Here is a 22,780-nt window from a genome sequence, read left to right on the forward strand (position 1 = left end):
TAACCTAAACATATATGCACTTCTGCCTAAGCAATAGCTTCCATTTAACAACTGACTTTCTTGCAAATGTAAAATAATACACTTAGATACGTAGGCTATAAAATATGTTTGCAATTCTTAATACATTAACAAGAGATGTAGTTAAATAAAATTCTCACCCATTATTTATATTTTAGTTAATATTTAGTATTTAATAGCTTAGTAGCTGAAAATTGTTGGAAATAACTAAAAAAGGTATATAAGCAATAAGAGAATAAATGATAAAAGTGTCATTTTTTGGGTGTTGTTACTTAATTACTTAATTTAAATGCGTTTTCTCTAAAGATTTTCCAGCCGTGGTCCAAAAAGTATATTTAATTTGTTTTATTTTGTTTTAATTGAAGACGTAATAGCGGTGGTGTATTTGGCCTTTCTACAGATTTTAAACAGTTTTAACATCTAAAAAACGTTAACCTCATATGCATAAATTAGCAATATTTAACCCTCAAGTTCAAAAATGGCTAACATGTCATTGAATTACTAACGTTAAAACGATAATATTTACAGCAATTTTTAAACAACTTAATTCAGAACAATTTTTTTTTAACTATACAACTAACAACTCCTAAAATTAAGTTCGGTTTTTGATTATTTAGTTCCGTTTGTATTTTTAAATTTAAATTCGTTTTGGTGTCTGCCATTCCATATAATTTTGTTTTATTGATTTTTTTTTAAGTTGAGATTTCTCTGTTAAAGATAACGATGACACTATCAATTAATGATCTAGGAACAGAAGTTTTAAAATTGATTAAACCAAATAATGTTGGTAAAGAAACAAACAAAAATAAAATTCTAGAGGATACTGCAAAGAAAGTTAGTCACCCTGCAGAGAAAATCGTTTTACCTGAATGCAATATGGGAAAAGGAGGAGGAAACGATAACGAAGCCCGCAAAAAAAAAGAATTAACCGAAAGAAAAATAAAAAGTAATCTGAAAGGAGCAAATCCGCTTATTTCTATTATCAACAATGGGTCAGCCTTATACTGCAGGATGACATATTATATAGAAGATGGATTTCATTCTACAATCAATCCGAAACTTATCAATTGATTGTTCCACGATCCCTTCAACAAGCTATCACACGTCTAAAATGGCGCTAAAACATCTGCACAGAAGGTACTACAGTTATTTTTGTAGGTCCGACGTGCTTAAACTGTTAAAAGCAAAAAGTTTTACTGTTGAAAATAAAAAGCCTGGTTTCAAAACAAACTAAAACGGTGAAAATGTATGACTAAGGCAATTTGGAGATAAGCCTTGTGGCCCAAATAAAGTAGTTAAACGTATTAACGATTGTAGGGGTTGATTAATTCGATTTATATTTATATAGTTATATTGGTAAGGTCAATTGGTTATTAATTGATTATTGTTGATTTGGGGTCACCACAGAAACTACCATAGCCTTCATTGCTTAAGTCTTATGATAAATCTAACTATTCGAAGATTAGTTATTTATTATTTTAAGTTGTTGGTTCAATATGGCATTAAAATAAATAATAAATTTTAGCGTTTGTCTAAAATATAAGAATATGACGCAAGTAATTTAATTGTTTCTCATATTATATTTAACGTACTACGAAAGATATAACACGGGCATATACTTAATAATTATATAACAAACTAAGTTGAAAGGCTAATTCATAAGACTACGTTTTTTTCTAAAGTTAAAGTTACAATATTACAACTAACATAATAACGACAACTGTAGTTGTTCGTCTACTATAAGGGTAGACGAACGCGTCTGACTTAAGGTATGTTTGCATCGGTGTTTTAACAGTAAAAACAATGGGCTTTTATACCTCACATGAATAAAGCGGCTGCTGTATTGCAATGTCTTGACCTTGAACAACCCGAATAAACTCGTACCAAGGATTGATCATGAAATGATTAATCTTCACGAAATAACATATTTAATCCGACCTGTCAAGTTTATGTTTCATCACATAGTTAAAGACATAGGGTTAATTAAATTTTATGAACTACCTTATAGCAACTGTAACCAAATTGTTTCGATCTAAAAGCTAACAACTAAATTTGGTACAGTTTTTGTCCCGACTCTGCATTAACGGCCCACCGGAAGACCAGTTGTAACCTTGCTAGTAGTAGAGTGAACTATAAATAAAAACTATTACGGTTTATTATTAAAAGATAACACAAAGCTAAAAGAGTCTAAAATATACAATAACAGTCACAAATCAGAGACAAAAATAAACACGTCAGTACACGAAGCACTCTAGTCAGAACTGCCAGAACAAAATTAAAAACCAAGTCGACCAACGATGGCACGTGACTTTAATAATTATCTTCCCCCAAAACAGTACAAAGAGTTATAAAAAGTTGATTGAATATGTCCAAGTTTAAGTATTTCAGATATAAGAAGTGCAGTTACTAATCAGTTAATATCAATATAAATACCTTATAAATAAACTATATTTAAATAGAATAAAATTTACAGGTCACAATATTTTTTAACATATATATACACTGTAACTACTATAGTACTCAGTCAAAAATAAAAACACATACAAATGTTGTTAGCTAAGAACTTAAACAATCAATGATTACGTATCGAGCAATTTACGTCAGACAAAAAACTATAACAAAATCCCTTTAAGCAGGCATCTCTATGTTCATTTGTAATAATACTAAAGGCAGGCTACAAACTACTGTTAACAAGTTAACATGTAGTGTATACTAATTTCATAATACATTCTAATAGGCTTGAAAATCCATGCGCTAAAAATCAAAAGAACCCGGAATGCGCTCCGCCTTTTGGATTCAAACATCAACAGTCTATCTCCAGCAACTTGGACAACTTTCGAAGTAGTGTACAAAACACTAGTATTTCTGGAAACATTGATTCACCGGAGGGCGGATTTGACGCTCTAATGCAAATAGCTGTGTGTGGTGTAAGTTTTTCCTTATCATATTTACTGATTACATAAACGGCCTTCGAGATGACGAATTTTAATCGGCTTAATTAGACTCTACCTTAATTAGATTCCAGTTTTAATTTTTAGAACCGGTGCCTTGCTTGAGGATTTACTTACGATGTGTGGGTGCTATGTCTAGTGCAAATCCAATGCTGTTATAGTTAAAAATAAGCTACTTTAACAAGTTCAATGGATAATATTTTTTTTATTTAGGATCAAATTGGTTGGAGAGAGGATTCTACACATCTGATTGTCTTTACAACTGTTGCCTCGTTCCACATGGCTCTCGATGGAAAACTAACAGCAATTTTAGAAGCCAACGACATGAAATGTCATTTGCGAAGGGTAATAAATACAAAACTATTTTGAAAGCAAATTTGTTTTTCATTTTAATATGTTTTACATTCACCTATCAATACACAAAACTCAAAAAATATTTTGTAAGGGTGCTAATCCTTATCTTCCGGATGCAATTGTTTATGACAAGATCCAAGAACAAGATTACCCATCTATAGGCCAGCTAAGGGCTGCGTTTAAAGACAACAAAATCCAGCCAATTTTTGCAGTTACAAAAGAAGTACGCGGTCTTTACGAGGTATGAATACCAGCTGTGTTTTGTGATATTTGTTTTTTTTGTGAAGGTATTTTTTAACCTTCAAATTTATCAAACTTTTTACTTATATTTTATATCAAAGAACAATTCCAAGATTAAAATAAAATTCATGCTTTTAAAAATATAGGCTTTCTTAAAACATAATAAATATATTATTTTAGGGACTTAAAGATTTAATTCCAAACTCATTTGTTGATGAATTGGAGGCTGACTCAAGTAATATTATTGAGATTATTTCAACAGCCTACAACGTAAGCAATGTCAATTGGTTAGCCCCTTAATAGTACCTTATATAATAAACCTGAACTTTTTTTGGTTAGGCTGTATTAAATTGACTAATTTTTTCTTTGTTAGAGTGTCCTGTTGTTATATACTTTTACCAATTTCCAAAAAAAAAACTATTATGACAAATTGTTATGCCCATGATGGTACAACATAAACATTTTTTTAGCAACTAAAAGAAAAATTAGACATGTCTCTTGACGACAACAAACCAACTGAAATAGATTTAACTTATCGAGTACTGTGTCCAAGCAATCCTGACTGGATACCCAACAGTCTAAGCTGTGATCAGATTCGTATTGGCAGTGAGGTAAGCTATACAGAGTACAATATTTCAAGTAGCAAGAATCATTTATAGCCTACATACATGGCTGTTAAGTCCATTTATATGAAAACTGATTTATATTTTCTCATTAATTTTAAATACAATTTCACACTCGGTTGGACACCATTAGCCGCTATTGTGCGCTTCTTTTTGGATCGCCTTATCGCCTGGTCATTTGAAGTTTTTCCCTTTTTTCCAGCGTTCTTAGTCACGTGATTTGTGTTTCGCCTTTTTTGTCTTTATTTGTATCGTAACTTGGAATAATTTTGGAATTCTACTTTTAGTACGTCATATATTTAGAATACGATTCGCCCTGTTCTAACAATTCATAAATGGTCTTTAGTTAGTTTTTGTTAAAAGTAATATTGATTTGTAAGTGTTAAGCCAGTATTGTTTTTTGTTAATTGTTTTTCTTGTGTACTGAATATTGAATACATTGTAGAGTATTTCAATTGTTGTATCAGTCGAGTTAGACAGTTGCATTTCTGGGCCCATTATCGGTATTATTTTTATATTAACTGAGATCAATCTGCGATCAAGGGGCGTATTTTATTCTCCGATCAACCTATTGTTGGTCACGTGGGGTATAGTTAGACAAACCCTAGATTTATTTATGAATTGTATGACATTTGGTCATATCATTGAGTTAGTATAGTTAGTTAGATTTGTAGATTGTTTGACTTAAGATCAAGTTTGGATTTATAAATTGGGATATATAATTTCGAAAGGATTTTTTGGATTTACATATAAGAATGAATTTGGAACCAAGTACCAGCGGTCAAGCTTCGACATCGAAGCCCGTCGAAGAACCCAGTGTCGATCCGAAGTCTGCCCGAAAAAATGCTTTGGCAAATTTTACTCGAATTGAAAACCAGCTCCTTAAAGAAATCAATGCTCAAAAGGAGGCAAAGCTGGTCACTGGATGCAAAGCAGTTTTCGACACCGCCTACGATAAATGTTTATCGGCGTGCAACGAATTCTTGGCTGTTCAAGCTGAAGTTGAAAAGCCAAAAGCACAGGCCAAAATTGATGAAGTTAAAAGCCGATATGCGACAATGAACGAAAGGTATCAAAATTTTCTATCTTTGTGTGTAACCTCTGCTTCACCAACACATGGAGCTCCCTCAGTAATTGGGTCCCGCCATTCTGGATCTGTTAGCTCGCAAAGAAGCAGAGGTAGCGTCGAGGCGCTTAAAGTTCAAGGCGAACAAGTTCAAAAGGAAGCTGAATTAAGTCTTCGTCAGCTTGAAATTCAAAAGCAACAAGAAGAAGAAGAAGAAGAAGTCCGCGAAGCCGAAGCCAAGGCTCGTGAGGTCGAAGCTAGGGCTCGTCGGAAAAAGCGCACTGCGGCCCTTAAAAGCATGGGCGCACAAATTGCAACAGGGGTCGCGGGCTTTATTGACACAATGTGTCACAATATTGTGTTACTAGAAATGACACAACTTTTGTGTCAAAAATATAAAATGACACATATTTGGTGTCAATTTTAAATGACACAATTTTTGTATTAATTTTAAATGACACAATTTTTGTATTAATTTTAAATGACACATGACACAAATCGCGTAGTTTTTGAGATATCGAAATTTGTAGGTAAATATTATAAATAGGGAAATTCCCTACGCTCGCGATTCACGTGACGCACGACGTCATCGTCGTAAGATCATATGCTGGTAGACATAGGAAAATGACCTTATTTTGCCCTCTCTGAGCCGTTTGTTGTACTTTTTTAAATTTTTTTTTGCAGAAAACAAACTTAGCATGATAAGCAAAATGTATCCATATTATGTAAGACAGTTGTTACTTTTTAAATATTTTTAATTGTATATATTAGTATCCCTATGATTTAAACTGCAAAGCCCGATATCTCAAAAACGACTTGACCAATTTTTAAAATAATAGTATCTTCGTACAAGTTGAAAAATTACAACATAATTAAAAAAGAACTTCTTTGACCGAACCATCTCTTTAAATTAAAATAACTTTTATAAAAATGTTAATAAATCAGAAACAAAACTATTATAGTATGGTTAAACTTGTTAATCTAAACGATGTATGGCAGGAGAAAGATCATTTGTTGGTCTTTTATAGGATTGATTGTAAAATTGCTTATTAGGTTGTTATCGTCAAATAAAAAAAAAACTACTCCGATAGCTTGATAAAAACATTTTTTGTCATATTATGTTATAATATTATCAGCAACCTTTTTTGATTTATTAGTAGGGGGTCGCTTTCAGTCAGATGTTAAGTTTTGTCGCTAAATTATCCGGACTTAACGCAACTGGAAAAGATTTTGCACTTCCGAGCGCTATTCGTGATGGATGAATTATGTAGCTTTACTATTTGTTTTGTATTTTTTGTAACGCCTTTTTTGTTTAATTAAGCGTAAGTTTGTATGCAATTCAAGAAAAACTGAAGTCACATGGTTGTTTTTTGGCAAGTTTTGGTTATTTCGCGAGTTAAAATTAACACATCATAATAGGCTATATTATTTTGATTATGTGTGACCCTATGCTTATTTTTGGTCATGGAAAAAAAAACATTTTATAAAAATTATTATTTACAGAGTTAAGATAAATAATAAAAAATAAATATTTTAAAGTTATTAACAATTAGTAATTCAATGGCTAGTGTTTTCTCGGGTGAAACATCAGACGCGTTTTAGCGACACTCAATGATAAAAAATGCACCGTGTGTTCGTTTTCCTTCAAAGATGATACATTCTGTCAATTTAGAAAAGAGTGGCTATAAAAAATCTAAAACTGAAGTGATAGATTATAGCGAACAAGAAAATTTGAAAGAAGTCGTGAAATATCTAAAAAAACATTGCAGATGAATTTGTTTGGTAACTGATGTTTTTATATTTTTGTTAATTTTTTTTTATACTTTTATTGCTAATATTAAAAGTTGTAACATTTATTAGAAATAACAAAGACCATCACAGCAAAAAACTTGCTGTTTGAAGTTTGTTAGGGGATGTCTTTGTGAACGGTTTAGCAATTGTAAGAAATATTTTAGTAAATAATGCTGAACTGGTAAGTTAAATTAGTTTGGTATAAAATTAAAAGCACTTCAAGTTGTTTTTTAAACCTCGCAGTTATACTTTTAAGCTAACTTAGATGTGCAGTAAAACAACCATTTATAAACTAAGTCGTGTACATTATTGCCAAAAGTTCCATTACATAACAATAACGTGTTTTCGAAAGACATAAACCCAGATTTTTTTGCATTATTGATGCAGTTCACATAATATAGCTAAGTAGTGCAAAAATACTGTCACTTTTTAAAACATACCAATTAAAATCTGTTTATTGAATAACCAGTTTTAATTTTAATAGTACTATTTAACCAGTTGTTTGTATAATTTTATAACTGAGCAATACAAATTTTTAAACATCAGAAAATTTATTTAAAATTATTTTTAGGTTCTGCAAGAGCATATAAGGTTGTGCCACTGTTACAATTTTTTTTTTTTAATATGGAGTTTTGTTTTCCGATTTTCAATAAATTCAAAATAAAAAAGAATATAACTGATCTCTGAAGTTTTATTTACATTAATTCACCATTCAAAATCTAAGGCATATTATTAAAATTTTATTAAAAAATCAGCACTAACGTATAACCAACAAAATAAATGTAAAATTATTTAAAATTATTAAATGTAAAAAATTAAGTAATAAATACCGTGATACAGAATAAAGCAAAACTTAAAAAATCTAACATTGAAACTCATATTTCGACGAAAAAATCTAGAATTTAAACCTATAAACACGTAAAACCTCAATAGCTAACCTAGTCTGCTAGAGCAAAGCCATATAAATATATGGCTTTGTGCTAGAGTAAGCAAAAGATAGACCTTATTCACCAGTCTTGGCAGTAAATAACACACAATCTAAAGCTTTTCTATGTAACAATTATCGTGGAACAAAAAAATGACACAACATTGTGTCAATTTCACGCAAAATGACACTATTTTTGTGTCACAGAAAATGACACAAAAATTGTGTCACAGAAAATGACACATAAAATGTGTAATTTTGCGTGACACAAAATTTTGACACAATGTGTCAAAAAAACCCGCAAGCCCATCTCACAAATTGAGCTTGAAAAGGAAGTAACCAGGGCTCAATGCAAAGTTCTTGAAGCCGAAGCCGAGTTAGAGGGTAGCGTTTTTGGGTCTGACGGATTCGTAGAAAGGCCATCAATTTCGCTTCGACAATTCGCTTCACCAGCTGCTTTGGGATTGATCAAGCCATTAACAGCTTATCACCCAAACGGAGTGACCCGACCCCTATCTTAGTTACCCAAACGGGGACGGTGTATGATTCCACGCCTATTGTCAAAGAAACCCAGCAAAGTGTGCCCCGTAGCCAATATTTGCCAAGCTACTTAGCGCAAGACGCCACCTTGCCAAGAATTACGATTGACAATTTTAATGGCGACATTTTAGAATATGATTCTTTCATCATGCAGTTTGATGAATTTATAGATTGTAAAATATCGGATGACGGCGCCAAATTGCAGTTTTTGTTGAAGTATTGCACTGGCGAGGCGTTTGAGGCAATTAAAGGTTGCAAAGTTATTCGTAACCGAACAGAGGCTTACAGAGAAGCGAGATCACGACTTGATGAAAAGTTTCGTGCCAGTGATCTTATCATGGAGGCGGCAATGGAAACCATACTAATTGGGCCTCACATTTCTGAGTCAGATTCCGATGCTTGGAATAAATTGGCAGACAGCATGTACTACTGCAGCTGTACCTTAAATGCGGGAGGCTATGAGTCCGAATTAAACAGCCGTGAGACAATAAGCAAAATCTATCGACGATTGCCCGAACAAGTGCGGCGTGATTTTATAAAAAATTTCAAAAGATAAAGAAAGAACCGGTAGGAAAACAACTTTCGATGATTTGTTACAGTTCGTAAGGGAGTTGGCCCGATCATCAAGGCATTACTACCAGCGCATTCATTTTGAGCAATGCGATAAAAAATTTTCCGACATGAAAGGGAGGCGATTTCAATCGAAATCAAATCGGCCTGCCAGCAAGAGCTTTAACGTGAAGGAGAAAAGTTCGGCGCCATTATCATTTGTATGCTGTCCTTTGTGTAGGAATGGACACCAGCTGTGGCGTTGCGAAATCTTTAAAATGAAAACGTCGATCGATCGATATAATTTCGTGAAAATAAAAGGTTGTGTTTCAATTGCTTAAGAGAAGGCCACATGAATAACAATTGTCCGACAACAATGGCCTGCAAAACATGTAGCAAAAAACATCACACTTTGCTTCATTACAACAAACCACAACCGAATGAAAACTTAAACGCACCTACAAATAATGAGAACGCCAAACAAAGAGCTGTAACCGCCTGCGGTACACAGAAAAGTAAAAATGTGAAACGGTTCAAGGTGCTTCCAGTAAAGGTTTGTGGCAGCGACCCAAACAAAATCGTCCAAACTTATGCATTTTTGGACGACGGTTCCGACACAAGTATGTGTACTAAAACGTTAGCCAATCAATTGGGGCTTAACAAAATCGACCGCCATGTACAGCTATTTACAGCGAATTCACTTACCGAATATGATACCATTGTTGGAGGTATGCATATTCAAGGCATTAATGAAATCGAGTCATTTAATGTAGACGAGCTTATTGTTTTAAACGACCTGGTTGATGGAAGTGAAAGTATACCCACTAAAGATGTAGCAAACCGCTACGCGCATCTTAATGATCTCACGTTTCCGAGACTTAAGAACGCAAAAATTGAATTGCTTCTTGGTAACAATGTACACGAAGCCTTTAGGTTAAAGGAGCAACGTGTGGGTAAACCTGGTCAGCCATTTGGCCTGCATACAGCGCTTGGCTGGACATTATTTGGTTCTGACTACTCTAATAGGTCAGATAACAATGCACGAAAAATCAATTTTCTACATAGCCTAGATGGCATTGACGCTTCTTGTAGAATATTGGTCAACTTGTTTAATCAAGACTTTAAGGATTTAAACGACGTTCAACGCCATGAGGCCTCAATAGAGGATAAAAGGGCTTTGGGAATAATGAAATTGACCGTTGAAAAGGTTGACGGTCATTACCAAATTGGGTTACCGTTGAAGGACGATCTTGCAAGACCGTCGAATAATCGGAAAATGGCTGAACGAAGGCTTCAGTACTTAAAGAAGAAATTGCAAGCTAACCCTGAACTTTTTTCCAGGTATAGGGATAAGGTTACTGAATATGTAAATAGTGGCCATGCCACAATGATTTTAGATGGTGAAATTAGGAATTTAAGTAACTTTAAATATTATATACCTCACCATTTTACAGGGCCTAAATTTCGTATTGTTTTTGATTGTGCTGCTAAACATTTAGGCCTATCTCTTAATGACTATTTGTTACAGGGGCCTGATTTAACTAATAATCTGGTTGGCGTACTTTTGCGCTTTAACCAGGAAAAAATCGCTTCAGTTGCAGATATAAAGGGTATGTTTCACCAGGTGTTCGTTGATCCCAATGATCGGGATGCCTTTAGGTTCTTGTGGTGGCCAGAAAACGACATGTCGCGAACTCCGGTTGATTACCGCATGAACGTTCATATTTTTGGCGCGACGTCATCGCCGAGTTGCGCTGCATTTGCATTACGTAAGACAGCTGACGACAACCTGACCGGTGCGAACGAACAAACCCTGAGTACTGTAAGGCAAAATTTTTATGTTGATGATATGTTAAAATCGTGTAGTAGTGTAAATGAAGCCTTGCATTTGTTACGTGATATTCAACCGCTTCTTAAAAGCGGCGGCTTCCATTTAACTAAGTTTATTAGTAACGACAAAACTATATTTGCTTCTGTTCCTTCTGCAGAGTTGGCATCGTCAACGTTAAATCTTGATTTACATGAGTTGTCAACTGAACGTGCGTTAGGTGTTTATTGGGACACCGCCCTTGATTGTTTTAAGGTGAAGGTAAACGTTCAATTAAAACCTTCCACTAGACCCATTGGGCTCTATGACCCATTGGGCTTTGCCCAACCATTCATTTTACCTGCACGTAAATTACTGCAGGAAGCATGCAATTCACAAGTAGGTTGGGACGATCTGTTACCCAACAGTCATATCACTAAATGGAATGCATGGTTACGTAATCTAACCCTTTTGGAGCGTATAAGCGTTCCCAGATGCCTTAAGTCTTCTTTAAGCATGTTAAAAAGTATTCAGCTGCACACATTTTGTGATGCAAGCAGTATTGGCTATGGAGCCGTTAGTTATCTTCGTGTTGTTGATTTGCATGATGTGATTTTATGTTCTTTTCTTATGAGCAAGTCTCGCGTTTCACCTTTGAAACCTGTAAGCACGCCGAGACTTGAGCTTACGGCAGCTGTTATTGCCGTAAAACTAAGCACGCTAATTCAGCAAGAGCTTGAGTATAAGCTGGGCGACATTTTCTACTGGACGGATTCGACGACGGTGCTTCAATACATTCTTAATACATCAACACGATTCCACACTTTCGTTGCCTATAGATTGGAATTTATTCACCGTCTTTCTAAACCGTGTGACATAGCATCTCGAGGTCTTATGCCAGACAAAGTAGATAAGGCCGAAATTTGGTTTAATGGCCCGCAGTTTTTGGGTCAAGTTGTTAATGAATGGCCCGCTCGCCCACAAGTTTTACCACCGCTTGTCAACGACGATCCTGAGTTAAAACAAGAACCAGCAAAGTGCGATTTCACAAAAGAAATTAGCAGCACTGGCATTGAGCGCCTTTTTTCTCGCTATTCATCTTTTTCCCGATTACAACGCTGCGTGGCATGGCTTCTTCGTTATAAGCAATACCTGAGGTGAAAGGCTGAAACTCGAAATTTAGCAGCAAGTTCAACTTTGTTTAACACCAATTTTCTTAGTCGTCAGGAGATAGATGCTGCCACTACCGCTATTGTACATGCTGTTCAGCGCGACGTTTTTCCCGAGGTTATTAAGTTGCTTTCTAACCATGAGAACTTTCAGTCGCCTGTAGTAATGAGTAAAGGAGAACTTCGCAATTCAAAAGTTCTCAGCTCGTTGCAAAAGTTGTCACCCATTTTGGTCAATAATGTAATCTATGTTGGAGGAAGATTACAAAAGTCTTTGGTTGATAGGAATGCAAAGCATCAAATGATCTTGCCTTCAAACCACCCTGTCACTGCCCTCATTATTTCATCTCATCACATACGTCAAGGTCATTCCGGAACCTTGCATGTGGTAGCCTCTATCCGGGAAAGTTTTTGGATTTTGCGTGGCCAGGCAGCTGTTCGAAAGGTACTACGAAACTGCAGACAATGTAGACGATGGAACGCGAAAATCGGTGAACAAATGATGGCTGGTTACTGCAAACAGGCCACCATTCACCTGTGTTGGTGTCGATTATATGGGCCCCATACCTGTCAAGCTGGGACGGAGCCAAGTTAAGCGATATGCATGTGTTTTTACCTGTATGGCCACCAGAGCAGTCCATATTGAGGTTGCACAGTCGCTTGAAACAAGTGCCTTTATAGATGCATACAGAAGGTTCATTTCAAGAAGGCCAACACCGAAACAAATTTTTAGTGACAACGGCACTAATTTCGTCGGTGCCGAACGTGAATTGCGTATGGGTATAAGGAAATGGAATAAAAAACAAATGCATGATGCTATGTTGCAGAATGAAATAGATTGGAGATTTAATCCCCCTGCTGCAAGCCATCAAGGCGGAGTATGGGAGCGTATAATAAGAACAGTTCGAAAAATTATACGTTCAATCACCGGTGAACGAGTTCTTGACGACTACGGTCTCATGACGTTGCTCACTGAAATTGAAAGGATCTTGAATAACCGACCTTTAACCCCTATTAGTGATGATCCGCGAGACTTGGAAACGCTTTCTCCAAGTATGGTTTTAAAAGGAGCAATCGATATGTCATTGCCCCCTGGAGAATTTATAAAAGCGGATGGTTATAAAAAGTCATGGCGCCTGACCCAACTAGTCGTCGATCAATTCTGGACGCGATGGCTAAAAGAATATTTGCCGCTTTTACAATCGCGACAAAAATGGCTTCGGCCCGTGAGAAATTTTGCTATTGGTGACGTAGTGTTGATTGTGGATGACACAATTAAAAGAGGATACTGGCCGAAGGAAATTATAGAACAATGTGAAAGTGACTGTAATGGACTTACGACGCGTGCGTGTAAAAAACCGCCACAACGGTCCTTTGGCGGGATATTAGAAAGCTGTGCCTTCTCGAAGCGCAGCAATAACTTAAAACGCGTTTTTCTTTCATTCATTATTGCATGTGTCGTTATCATTTCACCTCATGTCACTCGTGTGAACTTTTGTATTTTCTTACCCTTTGATGTGTACGATTATCGTATATTATTATAATGTAATGTTTTCTTTTTTGACGATTATCTCACGTCATACTGTTTGCTGCATGCTCACAGTGTATATTGGTTTCGTTTTTGATATAATGTACTTTGTTTATTGTGAAATGACTTCGTATATTTTGTTGTGTACGCGGTCATTTGGGGCCGGAATGTTAAGTCCATTTATATGAAAACTGATTTATATTTTCTCATTAATTTTAAATACAATTTCACACTCGGTTGGACACCATTAGCCGCTATTGTGCGCTTCTTTTTGGATCGCCTTATCGCCTGGTCATTTCAAGTTTTTCCCTTTTTTCCAACGTTCTTAGTCACGTAATTTGTGTTTCGCCTTTTTTGTCTTTATTTGTATCGTAACTTGGAATAATTTTGGAATTCTACTTTTAGTACGTCATATATTTAGAATACGATTCGCCCTGTTCTAGCAATTCATTAATGGTCTTTAGTTAGTTTTTTTTTAAAGTAATATTGATTTGTAAGTGTTAAGCCAGTATTGTTTTTTGTTAATTGTTTTTCTTGTGTACTGAATATTGAATACATTGTAGAGTATTTCAATTGTTGTATCAGTCGAGTTAGACAGTTGCAATTCTGGGCCCATTATCGGTATTATTTTTATATTAACTGAGATCAATCTGTGATCAAGGGGCGTATTTTATTCTCCGATCAACCTATTGTTGGTCACGTGGGGTATAGTTAGACAAACCCTACACATGGCTTTACCCTTTTATCGTATTTAATATAATAGGTTGTATATGAATTTACTGCAACAGCTATCAACTGCCCGGAAATAAAACCAACTGTTCCGCTTATATTTACTTCAAGTTCTCTTAGAGAAGAAATTGCCATTTACTTTGGTATAAAATATATTGACAGACCTTTTAAATTTTATCGACTTTTATTGTTTCAAAAATATAATTTTATAAATATAAACATATTTCTTTTACTTTTTTAAAAATAATTTTTTTGTGAAATAACATTTTAGAAATTGTTTTATTTAATAAACATAGATTTCTTGTGCGAATGTGATTGCTCCAGTACGCCAACCCCTAACAGCGCCAACTGCAGCACAAATGGCTCCCTCGTATGCGGAGTGTGTGACTGTAATATTGGACACGAGGGGGCGCGGTGTCAGTGTCAAAGAGATCAAGTCGAGGTGTCGCTCATGGAAAGTTGTAAAAAGCCAGGATCGGTCGACGTTTGCGAGTAATTAAATTTAACCACTAATTTTTTTTTATTTTTTAAAGTTATGTCGACAAATTAAAAGACAATTAGTCAAGCGTAGTGTTATCACGTAAAAATATAGCAAAATAATGTGTGACTAAGCGTGTGTAAGTTATACCACACCTTTGTATATAAATAAGAAAAACAAAAACTTTCTAGCAATATCAAATACAAATCAATATTTTTTTTCAAAGGGGACAAGGCCAGTGCGAATGTGGGTCATGTGTATGTAATGAAGGATTTTTATATCAACATTGTTATGTACTTTTGTCTAAACCACAATTAAATGTGTTACCCAACAAGGTTGGGCCACAGATTTTCCTTTGTTATTAAATCACAATAAAAGTAAAAAGTTTTACCTTTCTTATTTTTTTTAATTAAGGGAGCGACCAAAACACTTGCGTGAACTGTGGGACGCCAGAATGCCGTTGCAGAAATGGGTGGACAAATAACGAACAAGACGGGACATGTACTTGTCACGAAAATCTTTGCATGGCCCCAAACGACACCCAACTATGCAGTGGAGAGGGGGTTTGCGAATGTCACACCTGTGCGTGTTACAACGACTCGGTATATTATTAAACTTGTTTTTTATTTTGATGTGGTTACACTTTAGCCTTATCTTATATTTACCATTATTATCTTTGTTATATAAAATCCAAGGAAAGAATACACCTATAAAAACCTACTATTTCGTGTATATATTACACATAGTAAACTATAATTATTTTAATTGATATAAACTGTATATGTAAAAGTTTTTATTTATTAAAAAATAAGGCATATTTAAAAATACCTTCAGCATATAAAATAAATACAAATTTGAAATACCCCAAAAGTAAAAAATTATTAAATGCGTTTATTTTGGTTCCAATTTTTTTGCCAATTGGTGGAATTGTAACTTATGAGTCTTTATTGCTTTTAGACAATTTACAGCGGAAAATACTGTAATGAGTGCGTTAGTCCAAAATGTCGCCCTATTGTGGGGTGTACGGAACAAAATGACCAGGAATGTGCGTTCTGCATCAACAAAGCTCATACACAATATGTAATAAATTGTCCACGTCTTTATGAAAAACTTTTTCTTTATGCCAGTTCGATGAAAAGAGGTCACGTGATTAATAATAATTACGTGCAATTCTAAAAGGCATTGTATATGGATTAGAGTGTGTTGTAATTACAGTGCAAAAAATGTGTTTTGGTCAGTAATTGACTTCGAACTTTGTTAAACTTGAATATTTTTTAGATTTTTGGTTTTTGAAAATTTTACAAAGCAGATTTTGTTTTCTTTTTACTAATAAATCGATGACTATAATAACTATACGTGATCATTCAAGATACTTTCTAATATAGGGTCATTTTTTTCTTTTTCTAAAGCCACAAAGATAAAAAGATGATAGGGATGACTAACTCGAAAATCGTGAAAATCTCTAAACTAAAATGCTTTTTTATTTGAAATAGTTAATTATTAAAAGAAGGACACAAAAAAGTTGCCTACAGCTAGATGGCAGTTAGTCCGATAATGATTACTATTGTTTAAAAATTTTGTTTTAATTATTAGATTTTTTGTTTTATTAAAAATCAAAGGTCGACATAAAGCAATTAAACTTAGATCAATTATTTGATTAAACTAAGGTCTAAAAGGTTAAATTTTTTTTGACATAATAATTTATTAAATAAATATAAAATAATTGGTATTATATTTAAAGATATTTTTTAAAATAATTAAATTCTTTTAAACACTATTTTTTAATTAAAAAATTTAGTTTTGTAAGTTGAAACTCGGCGTTACAATTTGTTCCTTTGTGGTTGTCTCTCACTTTTTTTAAGAAAAAAGAACTGCGTGTTTGTTCCTTTAAAAAAACACAGATAATTTTCTTTTTATATTTATAGTCTTTTAGGCTACTTTATGTTAAAACAAAGTCGTATAAAGTCACGTATGGAATTTAAAGGCGGTTGAGATATAATATAGTGGGTTTAGAAAGAATTTTTATAAATAAAATCGGTTAAAAATATTAGTATTTTCCGTATTGCCCCATGGTATTCGCCTACTTCTCCATAAAAATAAATCATATAATAAATTTAACCGGCAGAGTGGTGTAGTGGTAAAACTCTTAAAAACTCCCACATCGAGGATAAAGATATATACAAAAAAAAAATATATAGATTTTTCTTAGATTTTAGACTTTAGTATATAGTAGTGTAAGAGCATTTGTTAATTTAGAGTTATTTAGCTTCAAAATACATTTTAATTTTAAGAATACTTAAGTTTTAAGACAACCGGTGTTGCTACACCTAATCTAAAACAAATCGAATCGTATAAATGTTTTAATGAAAAGCAATACACAAAGAACTAGCCATTATTATAAGAGAAGCCGTGGTTAAACTTCAAAAGATAGTGATGTGTAAACAAAACTTACAAGTAATAATTATTATTAATTATTGAAATAATTATTGATTGGGTTTAGTAGTGACCATGTATTACATATTTGTATTGAGTTTTAATAAGATTTTATTAGGTTAGTATTCTTTTTATAATTTAAGCTTGTTAAAAAGCTTTAAAAACATACACAATACCTTTTTTTAACTAACGAAAGTCTTAAACAGTTTTATTCTACTTTTAAATGTGCCTACGAATGGTTATTAGATACAGGTAAAAAACATTAGTACAAGTATAAGTAGAACAGCTCATTTTAAAATTTAATAAAATCGAAGGTATTGACATACCTTTACAACTTATTTATTTAGAATAAGTATATACGTGTTTTTTGAACTAAAAGTCCTATATTAACGTAGTATACTGTGCTTTCAAATATATAGTTATTTTTAATTTGTTTTTCCTTAACAAGTAAAATAAAGTAAGTTTTTTTTATAGGTTTACATTAGATTTTATCGCTTTGCGGGAGCTTTTATTTTAAGCATATTTATTTAGAAATTAACTACAGTTGTTCGGTGTTTTCCCAGCAGGTGAATAGGGTTTGGCTTTTTATTAGTTTGCTATAAACTGCAAATTAATTTTACAAACAAAATGCGCGGTCTTAATAAATCTATGAAAGGCAACAAAAATGTCATTCTTCTTGGAATTATTTGGATTTTTGGAATAACTTCTGTAGCAAGTTATCTTAAAATATTTGATGCAACCAAAATTTTGCCTACAAGAGTCGCGAAAAACGGGTTTGATAAAGGTAATTTATTAAATTTCAGGGCAATATTAAAAAATATAACAATACAAAAATAATAATTTCGTTAATTTGTTGCTTAAGTAACAAAACAGTTTTTTTTTTCTAATTTCAACAAATTATTTAAAAGACCTCCAAATTTAATTAAAGTTCATGGAACTATTTAAAAAAAAATTTAACCATGGTAAAATCTCCCGTTTTAGAATTAAGAACCAGAGAAAACATAATTGAGCAACCAAGAAATAAGTATTTGCATTTCCTTTCACAAGAAGAACCTTATCACACCAGAATGGCTGGAATACAACAGCAGTGCTCAAACATGCAAGCACGCTCAAGAATTTCAATAAGAACCAAAACAATGAAATATAATGATAAAACAAGGACAGTGATGTGTGAAATTCCAAAGGTAATAATAGTTTTGGTTTGTTATTAGGGATATCTTTTTCCATGGGAATTTTTATAGCAGTATTTAGATTTTAAATTTAAAATGAATTAACCGGACGACGTTATAATAACAAAAATTAGGCTAAGTAGTATTTTCTTAAACAAACAAACTGTAAAATTTATTTGTTGCATTTGTTTCAAGGTTGCAAGCACAAGTTGGCAAAAGCTTATGTTAAAACTAAGCGGCCACTCCGACGAAGTAACAAAAACTATGGTAGATCATGGAACTATTCCAAACAAACATTTTGACCAGTACGTATTTTTAATTTATAAAAAAAAAAATATTTTTAATACTTTTAATAACAATAAAAAAAAATATTGTTGCTTTTTGTTTAATTTATATGTTTATAAATTACAGACTAAAAACCGACGAAGAAGCAAGAACAAAAATGAAAGAATATTTAACGTTCTTAGTAACGCGTCACCCGTTTGAAAGATTGGTATCAGCACATCACGATAAATTTTCCGACAAAGACCCCTATGATTTTTATAGAATGGGAATCGGAAGACACATTGCTCGAAGTCAAGCTGTCTTCCACATGCATGGCATAAATAACGCGTATGATTATAAAGACCCAACTTTTAAAACATTATAAATTACAAATATAACAAACTTGCGATTTAAAAAAAAAAACTTTTACTACTAATAAAACTTTATTAATTTCATGATAAAATATTATATAATTTACGTGGTTTTACTAGGGCAAAATTTACCGGAAATATCAACATTATCAAAAATTCGTCAGATTTTCTCAATTTAACAATAGATCAACAAGATGATGTTTTAAAGTATTCAGAAATCTTGAGAACCGGAAAAATTTTTTTCTCACAGTTTATAAAGTAAGCTATCATATAGATAAACCTTTATAATCACCTTCATTAGAATCTAGTTAAACAATGTTTTAACTTTAACTTTTTCATTGTTAGATACATTTTGAGTTTTAATACACCAGCAAAAGTAAATTCAATGGACATTCACTGGCGACCTCAAACTTATCTGTGCATGCCTTGTGCATTCAACTACAGCTATGTGATTCGATTTGACAACTTAGCAATTGAATCAAACAGACTTATAGACTATCTACAAACTCATCATAATGCTTCTACATCTGGAATAACACGATTTCCTAAACGCATACCATCAGTAAAACAAAACTCAACAGTAAACGCATTTAAAGAAATATCCGAAAAAGATGTTGAATCTTTAAGAAAAATTTATTATGATGATTTTCGCATCTTTGACTATGATCCTTATTTATACCAAGGACACACATAGCAAATAAGCATATTACTAAATTATATATTTGAAATTTCATAAACCTAAAATAGTACAGAAGTCTTCATATGCATACAATGTTTTTAATAATAAAAGTAATTTTCAAAAGTTTATGCAAGAAAAATGCATGTAGTATTTAATAACCTAAACATATATGCACTTCTGCCTAAGCAATAGCTTCCATTTAACAACTGACTTTCTTGCAAATGTAAAATAATACACTTAGATACGTAGGCTATAAAATATGTTTGCAATTCTTAATACATTAACAAGAGATGTAGTTAAATAAAATTCTCACCCATTATTTATATTTTAGTTAATATTTAGTATTTAATAGCTTAGTAGCTGAAAATTGTTGGAAATAACTAAAAAAAGTATATAAGCAATAAGAGAATAAATGATAAAAGTGTCATTTTTTGGGTGTTGTTACTTAATTACTTAATTTAAATGCGTTTTCTCTAAAGATTTTCCAACCATGGTCCAAAAAGTATATTTAATTTGTTTTATTTTTTTTTAATTGAAGACGTAATAGCGGTAGCGTATTTGGCCTTTCTACAGATTTTAAACAGTTTTAACATCTAAAAAACGTTAACCTCATATGCATATATAATAAATTAGCAATATTTAACCAAAGTTCAAAAATGGCTACCATGTCATTGAATTACTAACGTTAAAACGATAATATTTACAGCAATTTTTAAACAACTTAATTCAGAACAATTTTTTTTTAACTATACAACTAACAACTCCTAGAATTAAGTTCGGTTTTTGATTATTTAGTTCCGTTTGTATTTTTAAATTTAAATTCGTTTTGGTGTCTGCCATTCCATATAATTTTGTTTTATTGATTTTTTTTGAGAGATTTCTCTGTTAAAGATAACGATGCCACTATCAATTAATGATCTAGGAACAGAAGTTTTAAAATTGATTAAACCAAATAATGTTGGTAAAAAAACAAATAAAAATAAAATTCTAGAGGATACTGCAAAGAAAGTTAGTCACCCTGCAGAGAAAATCGTTTTACCTGAATGCAATATGGGAAAAGGAGGGGGAAACGATAACGAAGCCCGCAAAAAAAAAGAATTAACCGAAAGAAAAATAAAAAGTAATCTGAAAGGAGCAAATCCGCTTATTTCTATTATCAACAATGGGGCAGCCTTATACTGCAGAATGACATATTATATAGAAGATGGATTTCATTCTACAATCAATCCGAAACATATCAATTGATTGTTCCACGATCCCTTCAACAAGCTATCACACGTCTAAAATGGCGCTAAAACATCTGCACAGAAGGTACTACAGTTATTTTAGTAGGTCCGACGTGCTTAAACTGTTAAAAGCAAAAAGTTTTACTGTTGAAGATAAAAAGCCTGGTCTCAAAACAAACTAAAACGGTGAAAATGTATGACTAAGGCAATTTGGAGATAAGCCTTGTGGCCCAAATAAAGTAGTTAAACGTATTAACGATTGTAGGGGTTGATTAAGTCGATTTATATTTATATAGTTATATTGGTTAGGTCAATTGGTTATTGGTTATCAATTGATTATTGTTGATTTGGGGTCACCACAGAAACTACCATAGCCTTCATTGCTTAAGTCTTATGATAAATCTAACTATTCGAAGATTAGTTATTTATTATTTTAAGTTGTTGGTTAAATATGGCATTAAAATAAATAATAAATTTTAGCGTTTGTCTAAAATATAAGAATATGACGCAAGTAATTTAATTGTTTCTCATATTATATTTAACGTACTACGAAAGATATAACACGGGCATATACTTAATAATTATATAACAAACTAAGTTGAAAGGCTAATTCATAAGACTACGTTTTTTCTAAAGTTAAAGTTACAATATTACAACTAACATAATAACGACAACTGTAGTTGTTCGTCTACTATAAGGGTAGACGAACACGTCTGACTTAGGTATGTTTGCATCGGTGTTTTAACAGTAAAAACAATGGGCTTTTATACCTCACATTAATAAAGCGGCTGCTGTATTGCAATGTCTTGACCTTGATAAACCCGAATAAACTCGTACCAAGGATTGATCATGAAATGATTAATCTTCACGAAATAACATATTTAATCCGACCTGTCAAGTTTATGTTTCATCACATAGTGAGAGACATAGGGTTAATTAAATTTTATGAACTACCTTATAGCAACTGTAACCAAATTGTTTCGATCTAAAAGCTAACAACTAAATTTGGTACAGTTTTTGTCCAGAACCCTGTATTAACGGCCCACCGGAAGACCAGTTGTAACCTTGCTAGTAGTAGAGTGCACTATAAATAAAAACTATTACGGTTTATTATTAAAAGATAAAACAAAGCTAAAAGAGTCTAAAATATACAATAACAGTCACAAATCAGAGACAAAAATAAACACGTCAGTACACGAAGCACTCTAGTCAGAACTGCCAGAACAAAATTAAAAACCAAATCGACCAACGATGTCACGTGACTATAATAATTATCTTTCCCCAAAGCGGTACAAAGAGTTACAACGCTGCTTACAGTCTGCACCACCATAGGCCAATAAGGCAACCCGCACTATATATCATCAACAAAGTTACAGAATGTTACACCCCCAGCTCATGTTGGACCCACTCCTGTGGAAATAATACTAACGAAAACAAAGGCAAATCTTTATGAACCAAATATATGCATAATGTTACAAAACAGCAAAAAGTAAAAAAAAAAAAACATATACTTAAAGAAAAAAGTGGCAAAAGATAAAAACAACACAAAAAAAATAAATACATAAGAAAATGTGTTCAGTTGAGAACTTCAACATCAGGGTAAAATCGAGTGCGTTTTCTGGTGCGCTTCGGTAACCGTTCGAGGGTTTGTGCCGGCGTAGGAACTGGTACTTCCGTTTGTATATTAACGTTTTCAGGCATTTGTGCCCGTGTCGGCACGACTTCTCTACTTCTTCTTGAATACCAGGTATGGCCTATAAATGGCTGGTTGTCAACTAATTGTGGAGCATCGGCCTCGTTCTCCGAAGATTCGTCGGTGCCATCGGTATCAGACGCCATATATTTCTTTAGCCGGTTGTAATGGACAGTC

The 22,780-nt window shown here is 33.1% G+C and overlaps 1 protein-coding gene across 1 annotated transcript; it reads left to right on the top strand.

The window, feature by feature from the left end:
- The first annotated feature begins 1,129 nt into the window (after window positions 1–1,129).
- Window positions 1,130–15,922, top strand: LOC145744008 (integrin beta-1-like). Its single transcript, XM_082562097.1, has 12 exons — window positions 1,130–1,155; window positions 2,756–2,945; window positions 3,183–3,314; window positions 3,415–3,564; window positions 3,744–3,833; window positions 4,034–4,174; window positions 14,325–14,433; window positions 14,587–14,782; window positions 14,995–15,108; window positions 15,187–15,370; window positions 15,726–15,848; window positions 15,896–15,922. Exons 1-12 carry the CDS (start codon window positions 1,130–1,132, stop codon window positions 15,920–15,922), a joined length of 1,482 nt encoding a protein of 493 aa, XP_082418223.1.
- The last annotated feature ends 6,858 nt before the right edge of the window (window positions 15,923–22,780 follow it).

This window comes from Corella eumyota, chromosome 2 (assembly GCF_963082875.1).
Source record: "Corella eumyota chromosome 2, kaCorEumy4.1, whole genome shotgun sequence".
NCBI lineage: Eukaryota > Metazoa > Chordata > Ascidiacea > Phlebobranchia > Corellidae > Corella > Corella eumyota.